Source organism: Copadichromis virginalis, linkage group LG12, assembly GCF_057382275.1.
Source record: "Copadichromis virginalis isolate Kocher_CV1m ecotype Utaka linkage group LG12, C_Virginalis_male_GT1.1, whole genome shotgun sequence".
NCBI classification, from domain to species: domain Eukaryota; kingdom Metazoa; phylum Chordata; class Actinopteri; order Cichliformes; family Cichlidae; genus Copadichromis; species Copadichromis virginalis.
This window is the reverse complement of record NC_140629.1, coordinates 38,742,081-38,766,029: the sequence shown is the minus strand read 5'-3', so window position 1 is coordinate 38,766,029 and position 23,949 is coordinate 38,742,081. Positions and strand designations below refer to the sequence as shown.

At 42.7% G+C, this 23,949-nt stretch overlaps 1 protein-coding gene across 2 annotated transcripts in view; it reads left to right on the top strand.

Annotated features, from left to right (window-relative positions):
* Window positions 1-3,254: 3,254 nt before the first annotated feature.
* The window catches only part of adamts3 (ADAM metallopeptidase with thrombospondin type 1 motif, 3), a 140,725-nt gene continuing 120,030 nt past the window's right edge, over window positions 3,255-23,949 (top strand). For both annotated transcript variants that reach the window (XM_085476450.1, XM_085476451.1), the window contains exons 1-3: window positions 3,255-3,620; window positions 3,997-4,018; window positions 13,070-13,503. In XM_085476450.1, coding sequence (XP_085332576.1) covers window positions 3,567-3,620; window positions 3,997-4,018; window positions 13,070-13,503 — 510 coding nt within the window. In that variant the 5' untranslated portion in view covers window positions 3,255-3,566. The remainder of the gene's footprint in view (window positions 3,621-3,996; window positions 4,019-13,069; window positions 13,504-23,949) is intronic.

Here is a 23,949-nt window from a genome sequence, read left to right as displayed (position 1 = left end):
CAGAACAGGAAAGGTGGTAAGGGACTAACAATGGAGTTCACAATGTAGGACAGGGGTGTCGAACTCCAGACCTCGGGGGCCGGTGTCTTGCAGGTTTTAGATCTCACCCTGGGTCAACACACCTGAATCAAATGATTAGTTCATTCCAGGCTTCTGGAGAACTTCAGGACATGTTGAGGAGGTATTTTACCCATTTAAATCAGCTGTGTTGGATCAGGACACATCCAAGTGGACACTTTTCACTCTAATGCTCTGTTTTGCTTCAGCTCTTTGTATGTTCAAACTTCAGTCTTCTCTGAAAGAACAGCACAAGCTGGCCAGTTGTTTGTGAGACTGCCCCCTGGTGACAGTAAGCAGTTACAGCACTTGTCAGTGATGGTGTGGAAAATAAAGCATCTTGGACATTTCACACTAGAACAGTGGTCCTTAACCTTGTTGGAGGTACCGAACCCCACCAGTTTCATATGCGCATTCACTGAACCCCTCTTTAGTGAAAAATAAAATGTGATTTTTTTCAAATTCAAGACATAGATATGTTTTTTACTGGTGCACAAAATGAGCCATGCATGTGACGGCGGAGGCTCTGCTGAACCCCTAAAATCCGACTCACCGAACCCCTAGGGTTCGATCGAACCCAGGTTAAGAACACTAAGCACTAGAACCATTTACATACTTTGTGAAACTTTTTTAGTTTTTAGAAATTCTAATAGACTCCACTTTTTCATAAAAATGTGGAGTCTTCTTCACACACAAAGGAGAATTGCATGCTTCCCCTAGGCAGTATCATTAGGAGGCATAAGATACACTTTCACTGCTATGCAGATGACACCCACCTTTATCTATCCATGAAGCCAGATAACACACACCAATTAGTTAAACTGCAGGAATGTCTTCACCTCCTAGGACCTGGCGTCCACATATGTGGACATCACATTTTGGGATGTCTAGACCAAAATACTAAATTTTGCTCTACAAGTGCCTGATATCCACTTACAAGGACGTTTTACTGCTACTGTTCTATCGAAATTTAAAACGAATGTCCTCTTATGTGGATCTCATTTTTCTCAGAAACAAAAATGGTAAATGGCCTGTATTTGTATAGCGCTTTACACTACATTCAGTCATTCACCCAGTCACACACACATTCACACACTGGTGATGAAGCTACATTGTACCCACAGCTGCACTGACTGCACTGACAGAGGCGAGGCTGCCGGACACTGGCGCCACCGGGCCCTCTGACCACCACCAAATCAGGTTGTAGACACTAAATGCAGCTGTAGCTTCAAAGAAAACTGAAAAGTGAAGCCAGCTAAAGTTCTTAAACCTGTGGACTCTGTTAATAACCACTAGGAGGCAATAACTATGGATGCAAAAAGATTTCCAGTCCTATGGAAGTGCACAGGAAAAATGGCCCTGAGCCCTGATGAGTTTATGGGCTCAGTCACTCATTCTGGGTCACATTAAATAAAACTTAATTTCATTTTGTGTCCATTTTGATTATTCTGCTTTTTAGAATGGAAAACCATTATTATCAGAACACTAAGATCATTTCAAGGCTCCATATCCAGACTTCACTAACCAGCAGGTGTGATCCCTCTGGCTGTATTTGTCCAAGGTCCAGTCTCTACTTGGCTGTCCATTGAGTTGTGTTACTCTGCATCCCTGTTCTGTGGAGCCCCACTCACCAATGTTAATCTCATACTGCTCAATATCTTTGCACATAAGAAATGTCGTTTTATTATACAGTACTTGTATTTATACTATACAGACAAAAGTACTGGCCACTTGCATATTAAACCTACAGAAACTGCTTCTCCATGCACACCCATGCCATGAAGCTGCTGATGCAGAGTTTGTGTGCTGAGGTTTATGCCAGAGGAGGTACTGTGTTTAGCAACAGCAAGAAGGTCGTTGGTTCAAATCCAGTCTGGAGCCTTTCTGTGTGGTGTGTGTATGTTCTCCCAGTATCTCTCTGGATAATCCAACTTCCTCCTAAAACGTGCACGGTGTCAGGTTAATATGTGACTTTAAATTGAACATAGATGCGAATGGTTGTTTGTCCCCTTGTGTTGACTCTGATGCAGACGTGTCCAGGATGCCTCCAGCCAGGAGAAAATGGATGGAGGTTTGGAATTCTGCAGCTATCGAATCAGCAGAGCGACTGTCATGCGCTACGTCTCTCAGCAACCCTGCTCTGTAACTTTACACGATCTGCCACTTCACTGAGTCTGAGTTGCTGTGGTTCTTAAACACTTCCACTGATATCACTTGCAGCTGATGTGTAGGAGGGTACGCTTTGTGTCATCCTCCTGTGGAAAAATGGACTGAAAACACTCAAATATTAAAAGGTTTGGCCCAACACCTCTGTCCATATAGTTCATTATTTAAAAATCCTACTCCATGAAATTTTGAATATGCTGTACTTTGTACAACATAATATTTATTCTAAAGCTCTAGTTGCTTTTTTTGCTTTGCAGTTTTCTCTGCTAATCCAGTCCAGAGTCACGGTTGGCCTGGAGCCTATCCCAGCTGTCACAGGCAGGGCAGGGCACTGACAGCCACTGACATCCACACTCACACTGTGGGTGGGTGAATCAGCCCATTAACCAAGCATGCATGTCAGTGGATTTAAACCCAGGACTGCAACAGTTTTAAAATAATCTAAATCCAGAATATATAATTCAGTATTAGACGTTTTCCACACATGAAAGTCATTAGTTATAATCCAATAATATGAATAGTATCCTGCACAATGTGTAGTTTTAATTGAAGTTATCACTTAAGCAGCAGTTTATCTAAGTGAAGAGTATTTTTCCCCACTTTGGAGCCACTTTTCATCTAATACCATCCGTATTAGAACAATCAGGAGAATCTATTTATACAACTACTTTCTTCCACGTGTTTCCTCTGGTCCTCCGTGGGTTCTCGGTGACCCACGGTAGGCGCCACTAAAGAGCAAGAAATTGATTTTAAATAAATACCTGATCCTGCGCAGGCCTGTAATTCTTCTTCGCGGGGTTTTTGCTGGCATCGTTAGAGTTCATAGGTTTCTTGTTGTTTGTTGAGTCGCTCACTTGTGTGTGGTGAGATGAGGGAGGGGTTTGGGGGTTGGGTTCTTCATCCTCCTCCTCCTCCTGTCCCTCCATGTGTTCGGACTCACATGGTGACGTCACACAGGGCTGGTCTTGCGTTTATTAGCCAGCGGAGCCTGGTGCCAGGTTGCAAGAGCTACACACTGCGGCTCTGTCCGGTCACGGCAGAGAGGGGTGTCCTACTAACTTCACCAAAACTTTCACGAAACTCAGTCATCAGAAAAACACTGACTGAATGACAAAAGTGTCGCAACTCGCTTCACTCCTGCTTTAATGAAACTTTAACTACTTTATGTTGCTTCTTATTTTTTCTGATTTTTACCTAAGACCGAGGCACTGGCCGCACATCCAGTTTGATAAGTTTTGAATGAGCCGGGTCACGTTTGCGTAAAGATTTTTGTCTCTTTTCCCCCCTTATTTTAATTTCACGTTGGGATAACGTTTTTTGTTTTTTGTCATTTAAGACTCGTGATGGCTGTCCTGTCACTAGCTTTACTACTTGTAGGACTGACTTCAGCTGCCAAGGTAAGTGTCTGCACCGCTTCGCTTTTGCCTCCTTTTACGCATATAAATAAATAAATACGCGCAGTTTGACTGAATCTCGTCAATATTAAACGAATTCAGCTGTAAAGCGGAGAAAAAGTGGAACGACACAACTACAAGGCTCTAAACTTTCGGCTCTGTAAACTTGAACACTTCTGTGAAACACACGTTGACACTGCAGACGTCTGAGTTTTGCCCTTTGGATGTAAAACAGGTATTTTCGGACTTTTTACAAGCAGCGCGGCTCACAGAAAACTCCAGAGCTGTTGTGTTGTTACCGCTGGACATCTCAGACTCTGATCTATCATTTCCTTCTGGCGTGTGCCGCATTTAACGAGCTCTTTTCTCTCTTTTACAGGCTGGTGAAGTAGATAGAGAGGGTAAGTCTGGCTTTATTTGTGTTCGTTTTGTTAATAATTAGATGTGTGTAGAAAAAAGGCAGAGGAGTCTCTCCCCAGGCAGAGAAGAAACTCATGAGGACAACTTGGTTCACTGAGATCAAAGTGGGAGGGGAGTTTGTGTGTGAGGAGCTCTGTAATATACCCCCTCGCCCTCCCCTAGCACCCTACACACAGAGTCCTCTATCACACATACACACTTATATTGCATGAGCAAGCTGCTTCAAGGGCTTTGTTATACAGGAAAGAAAATTCCTCCTCGAGATCCTGAACATCTGTTATTCATTCTGAGGTTAAGGAACAAGTGAGCTGCAGCAGTGTCCACGTAGGATCCTTTTACACCGGCCCTTATCTTCTGAACGCCTCCGGGGCCCTCACACAGCAAGATGACAGCTGACTGCGGGCTGAGCATTTGTGGTTCCCCGTTGCTTGTAGTGAGCCACTGTTTGCTCCATGTGGTCATTATTGGCCTTGTAAAGCAGTTTCCTTGCTCATTTGGCGAAGCCTTTCTTAATTTGCCACTTCTGTAACTTTTACAAGCAGATTTCTTTGGCTTAGATTTCATTTTCTCTGATCTCATATAACAGATGAAAAAGTAAATCTTGTGGATTTTCCTGTTGGTTCTGTTACTATTTGTAAAACTGAGTGAGCTCAGGTTGAATTGTAAGGGATGGGAAGCAGAAGGTAAACATGGGGAGGACATCAAGCAAAAGGTCATTTCTGCTGAAATATAATGAAGCAAATAAAATTCTTTCCTAGTGAAGGTCAGACCCTGATTGGTTTTATGGTTAACTCCTGACGATCATCCTCATTCCCAGGGCATCAAACGCTGCCTTTGGCCTCTTTTAAATGCATCCAGCAGTGGCAGCTGTAACTTGTCACGTATGGCTGCGTGGTCAGGATCCTTCGACGTCACATTTAAATCCACTTGTGAGTGTAATTTCTCAAAAGGCAGGGTTAGAGTTGTGAAAAGGAATATTTCATCCCTAAACTGAGCTGATTGAAAACAAACTCTCCTTGCTGTTGGCAACCAGTATCACCAAGGCACGTGTCGGGGTGTAAAGCATAATTATATAACTGTAATGTAATCGCATTACAAATTCAGTAATTAATTATGTTGTTACTCTTGTGACAAAGTTTCTTCAGTTATTTGGATAGAAAGAAAGAAAAAACACACCAAAAAAGCAGAAAGTAACGAGTAATTTAGTAATCCATTACTTTCCTTGGAATACCTCTATGATGTCACCTGTGTGTGAGTGCTAAATGGTTTCACATTCCCACCTCACCTCTCTGTTCCAACATTTGTTGTGATTATGTCCATCGTATGTTCGTCTCATCTGAGGGGCTAAAATGTCTCATTGCAGCCAGCAGGTGACCGAGGGGCGGGGCAACACGAATAAGCTGCAAAGCTGTTCTAGCAAAATTTAAGAGTAAAAGTACAGAGTTGGAAATTTGCATTATGAGATAAATTGTTGCTTCCACCAAATTTCTTGCCGATGTCTTGATCAACATTTAATGAATCTTCTTCATGAGAAAGTCCACTTTTCTCCACAGTAAGAGCAAAGTTTGATTTAAGCTTGAAAACATAAACAATGGAAGAGAATTGTCCCACTTGACTGTAGTTTTATGCAGGTCACTGTGAGTTTAGCCTCAGCTTTCTGTCACCTGCTGTCTCCTGGTCCAGCTCCACTACCTTAAAGCTGCGGCGGTCAAAGCCATAAAGCTAAATCAGAGCTGTGCTTTGGTAAAGTCTTGTTACCTCCTCCTTCTTCTTCGATGATAGTTCATCAGTGCTCTGATAACATGTTGTCACATTCTTCATGTATTTACTGGTAGCATTTCAGTCAGCAAAAAGGATGGAAAAAGAGCCTGTTTGACAAATTTAGGGTTGCTGATTGTGTGTCTGTCTCATCTCACTGCATTTCCCTGTGAACAGGCTCCATCAGACTCAACAGCAAATTATAGCAATTTTATGCTGTTTAGATGGTTTGGTGACTCTAAAGAAAGTAAAAGGATCAAGAAAATTTGCACAAATGTGTATTTGATGACTCTAAGGTGAATAATGTTTTGGTTTTTATTTGTTATTTCCTTATTTCTTTGCTCTTGTCTGGCAGCTGGATGTGTCAGGGCTCAGCTGATGCTAAGGCGTGTTTTTAACCACAGAGCCTATCAGCTGGTGGCAACTGAAAAATCAGTCCAAAGTGTTTTAGTAAGGTGGCGACACTGCTGGGGGGAGGAATGGCACCTCTATGAAACACCCTGTGATGTGGTGTTACAGTGATGGTGCTAGAGAGCGTTTTAAGTTTTTCCACAGTCTTTGGTAGAAATGTAGCTGGGACAGGCCACGGCACACGAGTCACACTCATTCATACCATTGAGTGAGGCCTCGGTACAGTTTTACTTTTTTATCTCATTTATTCACGATTTCTCTCTTTTGATTGGTCACTCGTCGTTATCTTGAAGCACCACTGTTTCATTCTGTGTAGAGAATCTGAAGGCAGTGCTGCCCAGTCCACAGCTTTCTAACCTTTGATTGGATTGTCCAACAATTCTTTGAGCAGCGGTTGGTGAGTTTGAGGTCGTGTGAAAGGCAATTTTCCAGCTCATTTCTTCAGCCTATAATGCTTTTAACTCTGTCCCCCATAAAGGCGACATTTGACGACCTCCCGTGTACTCAGCTTGTGGCGATCGTGGCTCAAGAGTTGGGAGTTCACTTTGTAATCGGAAGGTTGCCGGTTCGAGCCCCGGCTTGGACAGTCTCGGTCGTTGTGTCCTTGGGCGAGACACTTCACCCGTTGCCTACTGGTGGTGGTCAGAGGGCCCGGTGGCGCCAGTGTCCGGCAGCCTCGCCTCTGTCAGTGCGCCCCAGGGTGGCTTTGGCTACAATGTAGCTGCCATCACCAGTGTGTGAATGGGTGGATGACTGGTTGTGTAAAGCGCTTTAGGGTCCTTAGGGACTAGAAAAGCGCTATACAAATACAGGCCATTTACTCTTATGAGTTTTAAAATTCAGTATATAATAAAGATGTGGTTTGATGAACATTAGAATAGTTTCTGGGGGGTTTTCAGGCAGAGCCCGGCCTCACTTTGTTCTAAATGCAGGCTGAAATATGACAGAAACCTCCCAGAGCCTCGAGCATTACTCCTAGCAGGCTTTCAAGAGGTAAAGGGTTAAAGATGGATGATCTAAAAATGTGTTCAGAAACACTTGACTCCATCCATCCTTGTTGTGGTAACCTTGTTTCCTTGCTTTGCTTTCAAATATGGTCGGACTGCTCTTTGAACAGACTGGTTCATTTCCAGTTCACGTAAACTGAGATATTCAAGGTGCTGTTGAAGCACCCGGATCTTTCTTTGGTGTTTCATAGTTTAGGACAAAAGCTGCTTATTTCTAGCACAGTGCCTTTATCTGTGAAGTGGCAATTGATTGAATTTTCTGTGTTCAGTTTCACAAACTGAGGTAATACATCAGCCAATGAGCAGAGCCAAGTCTCTGAGGTGTACAATACCTCATATATCGCTGACAAATTAAAGGAAAAATAGTACGAAGTGTTTTACGGTAGTAAAGTGTCGACACTGACAGATGGAGGAATGTCACCTTTATGAAACAAACTCTGTGATGTTGTGTTAGAGAGCCATTTAAATTTTTCCTTTAAAATGTCCAGTCTTTGGTAGACATGTAGCTGGAGCGGGCATTTTTCACGATTTTTCTCTTTTGATTGGTCACTCGTCGTTACCTTGAAGCACCACTGTATCATTCTGTGTAGAGAATTTGAAGGCAGTTTTTTTTCCTGATGGTTCCCACTAAGGTTTTATTTCTGTGTTTTGATTCATCAGCCTCTGTTGGAAGAGTCAGTCGATCAAATGCATGTCTCAGCTCAACTTTACGAAACTGCTGCCCATGTGCTTTGTATTTCTTTGTACATGTTTTGCTCTATATGGACAACTGCAGCAGAAGTTTGTGACATGTATATTTGTGGTGGTTGGATAAGATGAGCAGTGTCGGCGAGCCTTTCAGTTAAATGCCAGGATTTGATGTTGTCACACATCAAGAGCAAACCTGTGAAAAGGCAACATTTAGAAACAACATTCAGCAGCAATGCAAATGGAATAACTGAGAGCAGAGGGACCATCTTCCCTGATTAACTGGGAAGTCAGCTTGAAAGATCGCTCATTGTCTGCCCACTAGCCCTTAACCGCCAAGCCACAAACGTTGCTCTTTGCTTTTGTTACGCACATTTTCTTGTGGTCTGAAATTCTATATTCAACTCCAAATAGCAAACAAGACTAGAAGAGACAAAAAAAAAGAGAGAAATCAAAGATAAAGTCAACATAACTATATCCAGAAAACCAGAATTATGGAGCTTAATTAGGATTAACTGCTGAATTTGAAGAAAGGTTGCTTTGGCTGATGTGTCAAAGTGCCACTGAGGCATAATATTTTTGATCAGGAGTGTATTCCAGTATTTCATTGCTGTTGCAGCTGGTCTGGCCCCTCATAGATGCTCTTTTGCATTTATTTGAAATGTGCTTTAGTGTGCTTCTGTACTATCGTCGCCAGAACTTTTTACTCTGACAGAGAGAATATAAGTTAATGGACACAGGACAGAAAAGAAATCAGAAAATGGATTTCAACTGACTCTTTTGTGACACTGAGGGATTTGTGTTTGAAGGTCTTTGGTGGGTAACCCTTGAGAATAGGGGTGCAACGATACTCGTATCGATATTGAACCGTTAGATACAGTGCTTTCGGTTCGGTACGCATATGTATGAACAATACAAATTTTTTAATTTATTTTATCAACTTTCCTTCTGACGATGCTGTCTGTGTTGAGCGCTCAGTGGATCTGCGTTCGACTACTCCGCCTAGGCTGCACTGTCGAGCGCAGATCCACTGAGCGCAGCACAAGCTAGCAAGACAGAAGCTAAGCTCGCTGCAAGATGGCAAATTGAACCTCCCCCACCCTCATTCAGATCTGGCCTTTGGAACTATTTTGGTTTTCATGTGACGTATGACCCTGAAGGTAAGCGCGTCATGGACAAAAGTAAAACAGTATGTCGGATGTGACACGCAATGCTCAATTGGTGGGAACTAGTGTGTTAGCGCAGTTAGCTTGTTAACGTGTTGACACTGTCCAGCCCCACGCACAGGGTGATCCACGGTAGCTCGTTACCGGAGATTTGCCGTGTTGTGGCGTCAACGAGATTAACGCTGACAGCACTAGTGGGAACACAACGAATATGACTGCACATTTACTCCGACATCATCCTAGTGCAAAGACAAGTGGAAGCAGACAAAAACAACAAGCAGCATGCTACAAACTTTACCCGAGTCATTTAGACAGCCGTTAGCACAGGATTCTCCTTATGGGGACCTGATATGTTTAATATGCTGCTGAGAATATAGCCCAGAAGAAGCTATAGTATAGCTTTTATTTTGGAAAGAGACATTTCTCTGTAATAAACTCTCTTTTCCAAAGATGAGTGATTTCTCCATCAGATTTATTATTTTATTACTTTGTTGTTTCAGCAACATTAAATTTAAAAACTGTACTTTTGACTTAAAATATATATTTATAATTTTAATAAATGACAAATTAAAAAGGCATGAACATTTTTTTTGTATCGAAAAAATATCGAACCGTGAATTTTGTGTATCGTTGCAGCCCTACTTGAGAGATATATTGTGAGTGCTGTGTGGTTGTATTCATTCAGTGTATTTCATCTTTTACTTGTATTGTTGGGACTCGTGCTTTTTGTAAGTAAAGCTACAGCCTTCCTGTTAGACGACCTTGTAAAACACCTGTATATGTTTCTGTTTCTTTTCTTTAAACTTCTCTCTTTTATGTATAAAGTCTGTGATTCTAATCGTGCTTCTTGTAAAGTATGTTTGTCTTACTTTGTTTTCATTTAGCACAAGTTGTTTGGGTCTAACATGTGCAGCTCTGTTCACTTACCTCATCGTTCCAGAGTGAATCTGTACCCTGGTCCGACAAACTTAAAGTAAATGTTCCCTTTAAGCAGAACATCTCGGTTTTCACACTCTCCACTGCAAATGGAGCTCTGTCAGATAATAATGGGAATACTGGGATACTCCAACAAAACACGTCACACAGACAACAGCTGTAATTATGTGTAAAATGATCACTTAGTGAGAACAATACATGCAACAGGATGTTTTTATTTCTGTCATGCAGCCTCTGCCTGTGTAAGCAGGCATAAATAAACTCTGTCAACCTAATGAGGATGCTAAGTTAGCGAAAGGTGACCCGAAGTCTGATCGCTGCTGTGAGAGCGATGCTTTTTTTTTCCACATTAAAGGAAACAAAAAGAGTGTTTAATTAAAAACCGAATACCTGCCCAGCAGAAGATTATTTTAGCTGGTAAATGTCTGGATCCAGTACAGTCCTCCAAAAAGCCTCTGTTCTCCTGCAGGTTTGGATCCGTTTTTGTGTTTCTACATGAGAAATGTGTTTTATTTTGCTTTATTTTGCTTTTAATTTCAATTTTATTTTAACTGTTAAAGAAAACCAGTCAGCTTGTGTATAGATATACAGTATTATACACCATCAAACACTCACAGCCAGAGACATTTACTGTTTAACGTCTCAATTAAAAATAGCTGCAGTTGAAATCGGACTTTGTGCTACATATGGACCTGGTTGTTTTTGACACATCATCAAACCGCAGTCAAGTTGTTCTTTTTTTCTGTTTGCGTTTACATTTTGTGGAGCACGCTAACCGCAGTCATATTTGCGCTAAAAGCCTTTTTGTGCATTTCCAGTTTAAGACGTTTCCCGCGATCCGGCAGCTGTGAGGTGTGACTTTGTAGTAGCACACATTAACAGTGATATCAGCGGGCGATTTGTAGTCTTAGGCGAACGATCTGAATCCAGAGCAGGAACGACGCACTACATCAAACATCAAAACGGGCGTGGTTACCTGAAAATATCACGACAAGTTTAATCGATAGAGACGTTGATTTATATCCAATCAGTGCTTAAAATCAAAATCTGCATGGCTTTAAAAACATAGTCCTGTAAGCGGGACAAATGACTCTTTATATTAGACGTCTTCCTCATGAGGATTAAGCAGTGAAAGCCTGCTCTTTAAACACACACTAACAAGCTGAACACATTTCTGGCTTCTTTTTGATGCTCTGTGTCTTTTCATTGCTTAAATGCACTCTGTGGAAAAATATGTAGTACTCGGTACAACTGATGTAATTTTTTCCAAATATTTCAGTATCGGGCAGCTAACTGTGCGCCTTCCTTGCTTTGCAGATATAGTAATGTCAGGATGATGTAACAGGGAGGGAAAAAAGGATTTAGATGTTTGTTTTAAGTTCAAACCCACAGTTTTCACGCTTTTTTCGCCTCATCTCTTGGACTCCATGCTTTCATGTGCTCCATCGGTACCATTGTCATGCTTTGGCGTCATGAAACCTGCAGTCTTTGCTTTGAATGCTTCTAAAATAGTCTTTTCTTGCCATCACATGCATCCACGTGCATGCTCACTGTGATTGTGTGAAGTCACGTCCTCAGATATGTAATTTTAGCTTCCCCATTGACACCTGTTTGATGTTTTCTGGTCAAAAGCAGCAAGATAATTACACGCTTTCAATATTCTTGTTAGATTTTTTCCAACCAAAGATTCTTGGAAAAGCAAACCAAGCTCGGATGGAATTTTCCTAAATCTGAACGTGTTTGAGAAAGCCCACAGATTTTCTGGTACATTTGGGTTGACCACAAATGTGCCAATGAACAAGGAAGTGGGTGAAACAAAGCAATATGTTAAAACAATGGCACAGGTGAAACTGGCTTGTGCTGGTGTTACATTTTTTTGTGTTGAAGGCCGGCACAGCTCAGCAGAAGAGCAACAACGGTGAGAAAATAAGTGTTTTCTGACAGAATCAGAATCATAATGAGTACGAAGCAACACCAGTCGTCCTGAAATTCACAGCAAGCCCAGTAGTAACCGACACCTACGCTGCTCAAGGTCGTCTTTAAACCTGGCTCATCTATATTTCAGTGCAGTGTCATATGCAAGATCACACATAACATATTCTGGTGTTGATCCATGTGGCAGCAGGACAGCAGAATATGCCTCGTGGGAAGCCACACAGAGTCCTGCTGCTGTGATACAGCTGCTACTTAGGCAGTAGTACAGTAGCAGAGTTTAGACGTGAGCTCAGCAGCGCTGTAGTTCATTATCCACGGTGAATGTCTTTGTTTTCGTCTGGAAAATGATCATTTGAAATTGGTGTGACACATCGAAACCAAAGAACGTGGAGTGATACGATCCACGCAGACGGCGGTGTTTCAAAACGTCTGCCAATCCTGGAGGTTTCACAATCAGTGAGGGCAGCTGTGTTTCCCAGAGATATGAAATGTGGGAATAGTGAGGATTAAACACAGAATCAGGTGTGCTCATAGTTCCACTGTAGACACGACACCGGTGCTGTAAGTTTGTCCCATTGTTGTTGTTCTCAGAGTATTTTGTCGCTCTGCCCGTGACATAAAGCAGGGTCAGGGATCCTCGTCCAAGTGAAAGAAAATATAACCCCAACACTGACGCTTACTCCCATCTGGGTCTTAGATGCCTTTGAAACTATGCAAGTGTCCTATTAGCATTTCTGTTGGCCTAATAATGTGTCTCAGAGAGTTTTAGCTCAGTCAGTCTGGCTCTCAGCTGTGGTGTTCTAGTTCTCTCTCGTTGGACTAAGAAGGTAAACGTGGTGAATCAGTTAGTCCAATATTTTGTTTTTGAGTTGGCAGAGACAGAAAAATGAAGGTCCAAATGTTAGCTGACAGGAAATCAAGTCCAAGTGTTCTTAAAGGTTTGCCATGAATGTCAAAGCTCGTCCTGTCTCAGAGGAACATTAGTTGGCTAAAAGTGATAAAAGGATGATTAGAGCAGGCAGCATAATCAGGCCTTGGCTGACTGATGTGTTTAGAGGAAAAGACTAATTTGATATTGTTTTATTGCTGTTTGGAAAAACTAACTTTGCTGGGTTCTTGTGGTTTTTTGCAGACCAGTTGAAGAGCCGGCTGAAAGAATACGGCCTGGTCACCCCCTTCAGCACCGACTCCCACGGACACTACCTGTCACACCTGCTCTCCGCCACTCACAAGCAGCGTGTTAAGAGGGAGGTGCTTGAAAACGGTGAAACTGAACAGAGGCTTTTCTTCAACATCACTGCCTTCGGAAAGGAGTTTCACCTTCGTCTGCGGCCGAACAGCAGGCTGGTGGCGCCTGGCGCGATGGTGGAGTGGCATGACGAGGTCCCGGGATTCAGAAACGGCAGTGGTGGCAACGATTCTAGCGTGGGCGCCAACCAGACTGAATCCACCAATGGCACGGAGAGGATACTGCGCCGTGAGCTGCTCAAGACCGACTGCACCTTTACCGGTGACATCACAGACGTCCCCGGGGCCTCGGTTGCCATTAACAACTGCGATGGGTTGGTAAGTTTCCTCGGCCGTAAAACTCCTTCCTTTCCCACCCATGAAAGTCCTTTTCATTTCAAAAGTGCCATGACCTTACCAACTGACACCAAAGGATTTTGGATGTCTGTAGCATTCCTTTACATCACTGCTCGGCATTTTTACAGCACATTGTTTTTGCAGACGTAATAGCTTTTTGTACTTTTTGTACAGAGGTTTGTTACGGGTGAGTAGTCTCCTATTGCATTCGTGAAGGGATTTTCCTCCTAACCTCTTCCCAACATAAAGCACGAGCTCCTTTTGTCCTTTCTAAAAGTCTGCAGTCCCATCCTCCCTATCACCCCTCATAAAACACTTGGACAGTCATTGGGCAACGACCAGAGCCAAAATCTCTTAGAGTTGGCCAGCGGAGCATCTCTGCATTTTAGGAAAGAATAGGCCAAACCCAGATTCCTTCAGCTGTAGTTGAAATACTGCAGAGATTTGAAAAGCAACACAAAGAATGTCCTCCAAAAATCACCTTCCTGATGGGGGAGTGATGGACAGCGCTCGTAGTGTCTTTTTAGTTTCTGAGCTGTTCAGCCGGGGAGACTGAAATAAAAATGAATTTCTACTGCTAATGGTGAACATTTGTAGTGCCGTAGGACTGACTCTCTGTTGGAAATATATTCATGACAAAGTTAAAGCAAAGCTCCTAACAGAAAGTAAAAAGGTCAAAATGCAAATACAAATCCGATGCACTGAGAGTTAAACTAGATTTGCTGTGCTTTATATCACATATTCTCACATCCTCATGCTTCATAGTCCTCCACTAGCTGGCTCAACCGATCTCTGACATATGATGGGGCAAACTCTCTTTAGTTTCATTTTAAACATCTCATGAAACGTTAAACTCAAATTCAAACATTTTCACACTGTCTGCATGACAGATGGTGATAAATGTGTTGATCCCTCGACTTATCTTGGCTCAATATTTGGCCAAAATATTTGCCACAGCAAGATGGTGAACATAGCAACATTATGCCTGTATAGCAGCTAGCCTGAGCAACCAGCATGAGTAATTACAGCGTCACAGAGATGAGTCACTGTGTGCTATTTCTGGATGACAGTGGAGGTGTGTGGGATGAAGACACAAGCAAGCAAGGCTAGGCTAAGGAGCGCGGACACTTGTTAGCAGGTGCCGGCTGTGACGATTACTAACTGTGCTGTTTATATCCAAAGGCTGCGGCTGCCCGAAAGCTACTAAAAACACATCACACTCGAACACGATCACAGTAATTAGGAGCAAAGACCTTATTGTTCTTTTTTGAAGGAGAAATGAAGCCCTCTGGTGAGCCTCAAAACTGGAATATTTTAAATGGTTTTTAACCTTCAGGCAGCCAACTCCAACCCATTTACATGTATTACTGCCAAATTACGGACCTTGGTGGAAGTATATAGAGATGCAGTTTAATTTCTGCCCCCTCAGATTGTAGGTTTGCCTTTGAAAAATGTGACATGGTTCAGTAAAAAACATGCAGGGTTATCACCAGCATTCAGTAAAATAATAAATGTCGCTCAGAGTAATGATTCTGTTGTTGGACATCAAACTAAATGTTCCTGTCACTACGGTCTTTGTATCGTGGAGCATAATGAAGTAATGAGTTCACACTGTGTCACAGTGCAGCAGCAGGAAGTGAGTCACTGTGACGCAGAATCATTTCCATGTTAAAGCCAACCTGAAATCTGAATTCTCCCCACATAACAAACTGCAGCTGAAGCCCTTTTCCCTCTTTATCTGTGCCTAAAGAACATAAAGCTGTTTGTGGAGCTTTGTTCCTCTTTAAGCTTCTGTAACGTCAGCCCGTATAGCTTAAAACCAAAGATACAAGTTAATCATAGGGTGAGAGGCTGGGTTCACCAGTGTGTCACAGACAGACAACCGTTCACTCACCCATTCATACCAAGAGTTTCTAATTAACCTGTCCCCACTAACTGCATGTCTTTGGAGTGTGGGAGGAAGCCGGAGTACCCGGAGAGAACTCGGCCTGATGGTGGAGTTGAACTCAGGACCGTCTTGCTGTGAGGCAACAGTGCTAACCGCCGTGCTGCCCACAAAGTTTATTATTATTATTGGTTTTTTAGTAGTAGGATGAGTCGGTGTAGTATTAAATAAAGTTACAATTTGTCCGTTAGAGATGTGACAAACATCTGCATTTTAAAGGAGCTTAATTCAGACGGTTTCTTTAGAGCTGAATGTGGCTTTAACACTGATCATTCACTTAGACTGTATATAAAAGATGGCTACTCCCATCTGTGACATCTGTTTGTCTGTAAACTGTTATTCTGAAGCCTTGAGCTGAGGACTGATGTCATCTTGTTTTTTGTTCATGCTAGATCTGATTGAAAACTGCAGACGCTGCTGGTCAGACAGCCAAACTGGTTTCTACATGTGCTAAATAATATTCCCATTTACAGTGAACTGGTTGATGAAGCGGGGGTTTACTGCTTGACTGACATTCATTTATTATGTAACACTTATTATGTACCGGTAACCAAATTTAAACCAGAACAATGTTTGGATTTGATAGGGACGGGGCTGCTATATTTGCCTTTTGGCTGACAACACCAAGGAGCGGGGAAGGGAGAGAAGGAGAGAGAGATATATATGAAGGATGTAGTTGGCAGAAAGCGAGTGACACGACGAGAATCATGAAGGTGGACAGGTAGCCAAGGCAACATTGTTAACACACCCTGGTAGCTTCTGCTTTGCCCTCATTCTTTGGTTTTTTATGTAAATAATTTCACATTGTGTATGTGTATTGTAGATTCCCTCCGTTTTCCCCGTAATATTTATTTGCTTTAAAAAAATTCAGATTATTAGTTGTTTTCTAGTTGACGTGTATGTGTGTGTGTGTTTAACTGTTAATGCAAACGGAGGAATAATGATGAGAGCAGGAGGCAGGTGGAAAAGTGGACAGGCTGTCAGATGCTCGATGGTAAATTGTCAACAAATATGTGACTTTAAATATTTTAAGATATTATCGAGGTCAAAAATAAGGCCAAGCTTTGTTTTGTGGTTCTAAATATGGTGATTGCAAACGACCAGTCCCTATGTTTAATTTTGCGATTAGAAAATAGTACATATGCAGTCAGGTTTTGTTTCCTCTTTCTGGTAGTTATCATTTTCACCAAATTAATTATGCATGCTTTAAAAGCTCCTGAACTCTCTGTGAAGTTCTAAACATAATCTCTAAAAATAAACCGACTGCAGCGACAGGCACGTCTAAAGACAAAGATAATGCCAGTCTGACCTTTAAGTTCATCCTCTGAGCTGCAGGATTTGGCCGTTTCCTTTGATTGGAGCTGGAGGAAGCAGTTCATCACAGCAGAGTCTGTGTCTCTGAGTCTCCCCCCCGAGACATTTATAGTCCAGCCTTACAGGAGAGTCGGGCCTGGAGAGGGGGGGGGGATGCCACTCGCATGATGCCAAAAGCCATCAAGGTTTGTCAGTTAGACTGCTGCTGCTCTATGATCACATGCTTTACTGTCAGAGTATCAAAGGTTATTAAAAAGATGAACATCATAAATAACGCACAATACTGGGTCGAATCTTCATTGTTTCCTTTAACAGACAATACATTTTAGTCCGTCCAGTATCTGCTGCTTATCCAGTCCCAGGGGCCGCGGTTTAAGCAGAGATCACCAGAACAGTCTATGGTGATGCAACATAATCACTCCAGTGTGTCCTGGTCCAGAATGCTGTGTCCAACTCACCTCAGCCATCCCATGCTCAGAGATGTTCAAACCACCTCAGCCAGCCATTCTCAGTGTGGTTGAGCAGCAGCTCAGCTCTGAGCTCCTCCTGAATGACTCAGCTCTTCGTCCCATCTCTAAAGCTGAGCCCAGAAAGCTCATTTTCACCACTTCTGTCCATAATCTTGTCTCTTCAATCTCTATCCTCCGTCTGTAGGCACGGATGAGGGTAGGAACTTTATCTTCAGCATCCTGTTATCCCCTTATATTCCAGCTTTCCAGCATTTCAAGATAACATACCCCGTTGCCACATCTGGGTTACAAATCTGTTGATTTTCTTTTACCAGGATCTCTAAACTGTTGGAAAAACAGAAAGATTTGACTCACTCTGAGCTGCAGCCATCAGCTCGGTTACAACAACAGAAGAAGTGCCGTGCTACACGATACTATAGAGATGAAGGCGGGAGAGACTTGGACATGTTTTCAGGCCAATCAGTAAAACAACAGAAGTGTTGCATGTTCCCACTGAAGCATTTCAGACGGCTCTTATTGAGACATACTTGCTCTTTTTGTTTCTACAGGCATCATTATTACACAATGACCTCATTTACTGTAACTTCTCATTCCCAGTGTTACATCACGCCAGAGAGCAAAATAAACGGGAAACTGTAAAATCGCCACAATAAAAGTAAGAATGTGGGACGTTAAATTCAGAGAAACAGAATCGAGTTTATTTGGTAAGTTTGCATTCGATTATCCAGCTCCTGGTTCCTCGCAGCACTGATTCTTGTTCCTCCTCATGTTTGCAGCCTAAATCCAAAACACGCAGGACTACAGAACCCGACATCAAACGCTCTCCAAACCAGTGCTTCCTGATCTAAAAGCCTGTCGTTGAGGGCCGGCCGTCTTTGATCTCAAGTGGTAGTCCTGGCCCTCTCTAGGTGTGTGTTTTACTGTTTCTTAATTATAGCCAGGCTGCTGTCTGGAAGTGTTTACTGCAGCTAGCATGCTGGCAGGCAGCCTGGCAGCTAAATACTTATGAGGCAGATACTTCCTCTGCTTCAGCAGCAGCGGGCGAACCGAGGGCGATCTTTGCTGGCCTGCGTGGGGGATGGCCCTTGTGTTGCATGTCAGAAAAGCTTGGGAGAGCTGGTCCTTCATGAAACATGAAACATGTCACTGCTGACTTCTGTTTTCTTCTTCCTTCACTCATACTGAGGAGAAGTGATCCTGTAGAATCTGCAGTCCAGTGTTGGCCTGGTTGTTTCGCACGTTTGCTCCAGAGATTCGTGGTGCGAGTTCTCTTACAGAACCTGCATCATTTGTAACTCGTTTCCATATTTGGGTATTTAAAATCTGTGTCTCTAATCTGACTCGCTGAGCTGCTGCGTGTAAGCCGAGGCCTGTAGTTACAAATGAAGTCATTAGAAAGTGACACAAAGTTGGCGTGCGGCACCTTCTCCGTTAAATTTGCAGCACGAATAACATGAAATCATCTCCTCTTGTGATACTTGTGGCACTCTTAACTCCAGAGAAACAGCATAGCTGTGAGTCATGCACGAGAAGGAGGAGACCAAATTTGTCTGCGTTTTGCGAGCGACGATTTTCAAAATCTGATGCTGGCAATGAACTAAGTGCTGAATTAAACAGGCTCCAGCTCCAATTAAGCCTTATCCACCTAACAGTCCTTGGGTGGTCTTCCAGATTAAGGACTGAAATGTCTGAGAGATTTTTATTTGAAGCACTGATCGCACAGCTGGACTTGTTTGAGTTAAGGAGGATATAATAATTATAAGGATGCAGATGTGTGCTCTGCTGTGTGCTGCGCTCTGGGTTGCTTTCCAAATCCGAAGCCACTTGGATAAATGATCACGCTGTTTTTTCTCTGTGTGCCTCCTCCTGACAGATGGGCCCCGCTCTTTATCTGCTAAATATGCTGCTATTATAATACATTCATAAAATGAGGAGAGACTCACTGTAAGGTTCAAACAAGCCGAAGCAATGAGGGTTTGGTTGATTCATGAATGGACTGAACCCGTGTAGCACTTTTCTACACCATGTCTCATTCACACTCTGATGAATGCATCGGGAATAGCTCAGGGTTCAGGAGATTAGATGATCTGCTCAGCCTCCAGAGCTGCCAGCCAACAGGACCTGCTGTTCCCCGGCAGCCTCCCAAAGGCCTGCCAGGCCTGACTCTGCTGAGCCTCTGAGCTCAGGGAGATCAGGGTGGTATGGCTGTAAGTCGTACCCTCCTAAGCAACCCCCTTTTTTGTTTTACGTTACAGTTTTCCCACTGTTACTATTAAAATATGGATTATATATAATATGAGACTTCAATCCATCAGCATAGATCACCCACATCCAGACTAATGTAATTTATAAAAGTTCTGCTCAGTGCGCAGGCTAAGTTCTCTGGGTTCATCTGAAAAGCAGCGACGGCCTTGAAATGATTATCTCTGATATTTGCATGGAAACGATGAATCCTGGAGCTTTTTGCTTGGTTGAATAAAAAGTCTTGAACTCAGTAAGTCTGCACACTGTTGGTGAAACTTTTTATACGACTTGGAAACCACTTTGTTTGCTTCAGAAACTCTCTTTGAGGCACTTTTGAGATTTTAAGTTAAATATGTGGAAGTTTATTAAACCTTCTAAATTTATACCGTCATCTGAAACTTGTGGATAGAAAAACTAAAGAGCTTTTCACCGTTTTGGGAAATCTGGGCTCCATGAGCACATTTGGGTCTGTTTATGGGAGAATAATGACGGCGTTTGATCCTCAACACACCTGGTTTGTTGGAAGCTTTAGTAAAGGCGATGCAGTTTAACAGCTACAGTACGTCCATCGTAAATGGTTGGAAGGAGGGAAACTTCCTTTTTCTTGGTCACCTGATTGAAACTTGCACCACGTGCCTCTTTTAAAAAAGAATCGGAGTAAATGACGAAGGAATTCAGCTGACCTTTAGATGTCAGGCAGGGTGTGTCATTCCCATCACCCCTCCTCCCACTGCGTGTCTCTCAGTTCATGTACACTCACATGAACACAGCTGATGGTTCACATACTGAAGATATTTGATTTGCTTCCCTGAAAGGGAAAGAGAGGAAGCTTCTCATGTCTGATGTATTTTTGGACCTTTACTCTGGCTCTGTGTTTCATCCAGCAGAGAGAGGATTGAGACTATTTGACACAGCATATGTTATGTTGTTGCCATTAATAATGCATTACGACCTCTTTCTGTGTCTTTCTGTCAACCATGTGGTAGTCTGCCACTTTGGTCCAGGCTAAAATATTTCAGCTATGAAATGGATTACAGTGAAATGTGATTTCCTCTTTAGAGCCACCAGGTTTGTAGTTTTGAGCGCACTGCCCGGATGGTTATTGGTTGGCCTGCCTTAGCAACAGATACAGAAATCGGCATTTGTTAACTGTTAAGAAGCTAATTGCTAAATATTATAAAACTTCAATATGAGTTTGTATTTGGCTCAAAACCCTTAACATATAATATGCAACTCAAAACAATAATAAAAGGCATCATTTGATGATGCTGTGAAGTAGTTTGAGTTCATGGGCGTTGTCTCACTGATGTGATTCAGACAGGAAGTCTTACTCATGTTAGCGCATTACTTTTATTCATACTGTAGAATTTCATTCTTATGTTACATGAACCTCTAATGGACCATGAGATGAATCAGCTACAGCTGCTTTATAATTATGAAGAGGGTTTGTTTATAAGGTTAGCCCAGTGCTGTCGTCGCTTCTGGGTTTGAAAAGGAAACCTCATCTGGAAATGCTTCACATTCTTTCTGATGACCAGCAGGGGGCGCCTCCTTTGATTAAAGCAAGATGTCTGATCTGTAACCTCAGGAAACATGCTTCCAGTGACCATGTTTAGTATAACATAAAGTCAATTCAGTTCCGTTTGGTTGAATTCAGTTTTATTTATATAGCATCAAATTATAGCCAACTGCTGCCTCGAGGCTTCTTATACTGTAAGGTAAAGAACTGGCAAATATAGAGAGCAAACTCCAACAAGCAGACGACTCCCTGTCAGCAAACACTTAGTGACAGTGGGAAGGAAAAACTCCCTTTTAACAGGAAGAAACCTCTGGCAGAACCAGGCTCAGGGAGGGGCGGGGCCATCTGCTGCGACCAGTAGAGAGCTAGAGGAGGAAGACAGGACAAAGATGTGGGTGAATGTTATTCTTGATTTATTTCCGACTTCTCATAGAAGTCTAGTGTACTCGCTCAGATTTGGGTATAAAAATGTGAGGTATCCCCCAGCGACACGCCGTCAGTGCTGTGATGCCGTCCTCATCATATTTAGTTCCCTAATATTTAGCTTTGTCAGAGTTGCCATATTGACACAACAGAGTTCTGTTTAAACGTGTCTCAGTACTGGGACCAGTGCAGAGGTCCACCAGGAGATGACCTTCAGCTGGAGATTGGCAAAATGAATATGTGGTCTGGTTTGCTGCTTTTTGTGAGCGGGGTTATGAAACTTTCTCATGGCACGTCATCTTTCCTGCAAGTTTTTCTCATGTTTTATATTAAGAGGCAGAGGCTGTGTGGGAGTCGTACGTAATTGTCTTCACTGGCATGCACAAGCATAAGTATACAGCGTGCCTTTATTTAAACATGCATTCTTCAGCTGACTAATGAGGCTAAACTCTGCAGTCACTGTCAGACACATCTTAAAGTAATAGACTCAGATGGAGAGTCATTGACTACAGGCTCACTCTGTGGCTGCATGACGGACAGATTGTAAGAGTTTAAATAGAAATCTGTTTGATTGAATCTACATTATGAGTGCATGCAGATTTCCTTGCTTTTGATTAGTAAAGATAAGTATGATGTGAGAGGAAAAGATAACTGCAGTGAGAGATGCATGTGTGGACCACAGAGTACCAGCATGACAAATAAAGTGTAACTTATGGAACTGCTTTAAAGCATCCATGAAATTCCTCTTTAGTCCCAGTCGTTTGTTAGATAGAGGACGGGCCAGCTGGAACAAATCCCTCCTCCTCTCTTTCTATATGAAGCTTTTTGTTTTTTGTGAGAATACCTGAGCAGACAGACTGTCTTGACGAATCAGCTGATAGATGCAGGCAGTGTGGTAGCCTAACCTGAACAGCACCAACTGGAAATGTGACTTTTATTTTTAAGCTTTAAATTTCCAGCAGCTGTGCAAAGCTCGGCCACCTTTAACGTGTGTCACGTTGCATAATCGGCTCTGAATGGTGAGGCGCTGCTGTGTCTGAGGTGTGTGTGTGAGACTTGCGAGTGTAAATACACTGCAGGTCTGATGGGTGAAACTATGCTGTCAGAGCAAAGGCTCATTGTAACTCAGAGATTCTGCAATCATCCTCCTCAAATTCCTGCAGCTTCGGCGGCGTTTACAATGTTGAGATTCATCGAGAGTGACAAAATGAGCAAATAAAGCATGCTGATGTTTTGCTGAGAGCTACGTGTGCTCAGTGGCCTACACTCTTGGCCTCAGAGACTTAAAAGAGCATTCTGGACATGCACAGCTCCTGACATATCTGGAGCTACTGTGTAGGAGGGGCGGGGGCAAAAAGGCAAAAAAGAAGAAGAAAATATCCTATTTGATTAGGGGAAAAAAAGAAAAAGTAAGTGAGCCAGTTCCTCTTTGCGGTGAACTGTAGCTGGGCACAAGAGTTTTATTCACCGACAGTTCTTAATGTTCCCTGTTGACTTAGCCAAGGCTTGTTGCAGAGGCTTGACCCCAGAGCTGTTTGGGTATATGGTTTGAGGTGCAGGGGAGAGGCGCACCAAGATATGCAAAAAGTTTTCTCCTCTGCAGTCGTGCAGTGCCGAGGTGCTTGCATTGATATTTATACATTTAAACATTTTTAATCGTGACCTATATAAACCTAAGACGAGCCCACATTTTCTGTTGTCGTTTCAGACGGACATTGAGAGCCATTCACTGGTGCAAGGTTTTATTTTAAGTTGAGTGTGGAATCCCACCGCCTCCTCAAAGCCGTCTGTAAATGTTTGCTCTGTTTGGTGGAGCGGCACAAAACGACACAACCAAATGAATTCCTGCGTTGTTTCTCAGAGCAGAGGCTACCTGATATTTTTGCTAAAATGATAATACTTTTGATTACTTCTCTCTTCTCCAAGATTTTTTCCAAATACTGTTTCCAGTGAAGCTGGGGGAAACTTCAAACACACACAGATATATTGAGGATAGTAGTGGCTCATTGCCATGTTTGACGTTTATTAAGTAGACATCTGAGATGTTTTTGCAGTTTCCTGTTTATCATTTTCAGAAATACTCTCTAGTTGTTTTTCAGATTATCAGCAGGCCTCTGCTGAAATTTGTGAAAAATAAACTTCTGCGAATTCCTTTAAAGAGTGGGGATGAAAATGTCAAGTAATGATGACGAAGGTTTGCTCACATTTTTCAAAGCAAACACACCTTTGGACAACATGGAGGGTGAAAGGTGGCAGTGTCCCGGCTGAATCCAGGCCTTTTTTTAACATTGCAGGTTTTTTCAAATGAAAGCACGTTCGTACCGACCTCCTTAAGAAGTTTAGACTGAAAGAGACTGTTTTTGAAAAACTGGAGCCCTTCAGCTGAATCCCATGTGTTTTCTTTGGCAGAGGAGTGCTGTCTGCTTGGCAGGGGCTGATGTTGGGGATATTAAAGTGATGGAACACAGGGTTCCTGATCCCTTTTTTGAGGTTTGTGTTTAGGTAGGACATTG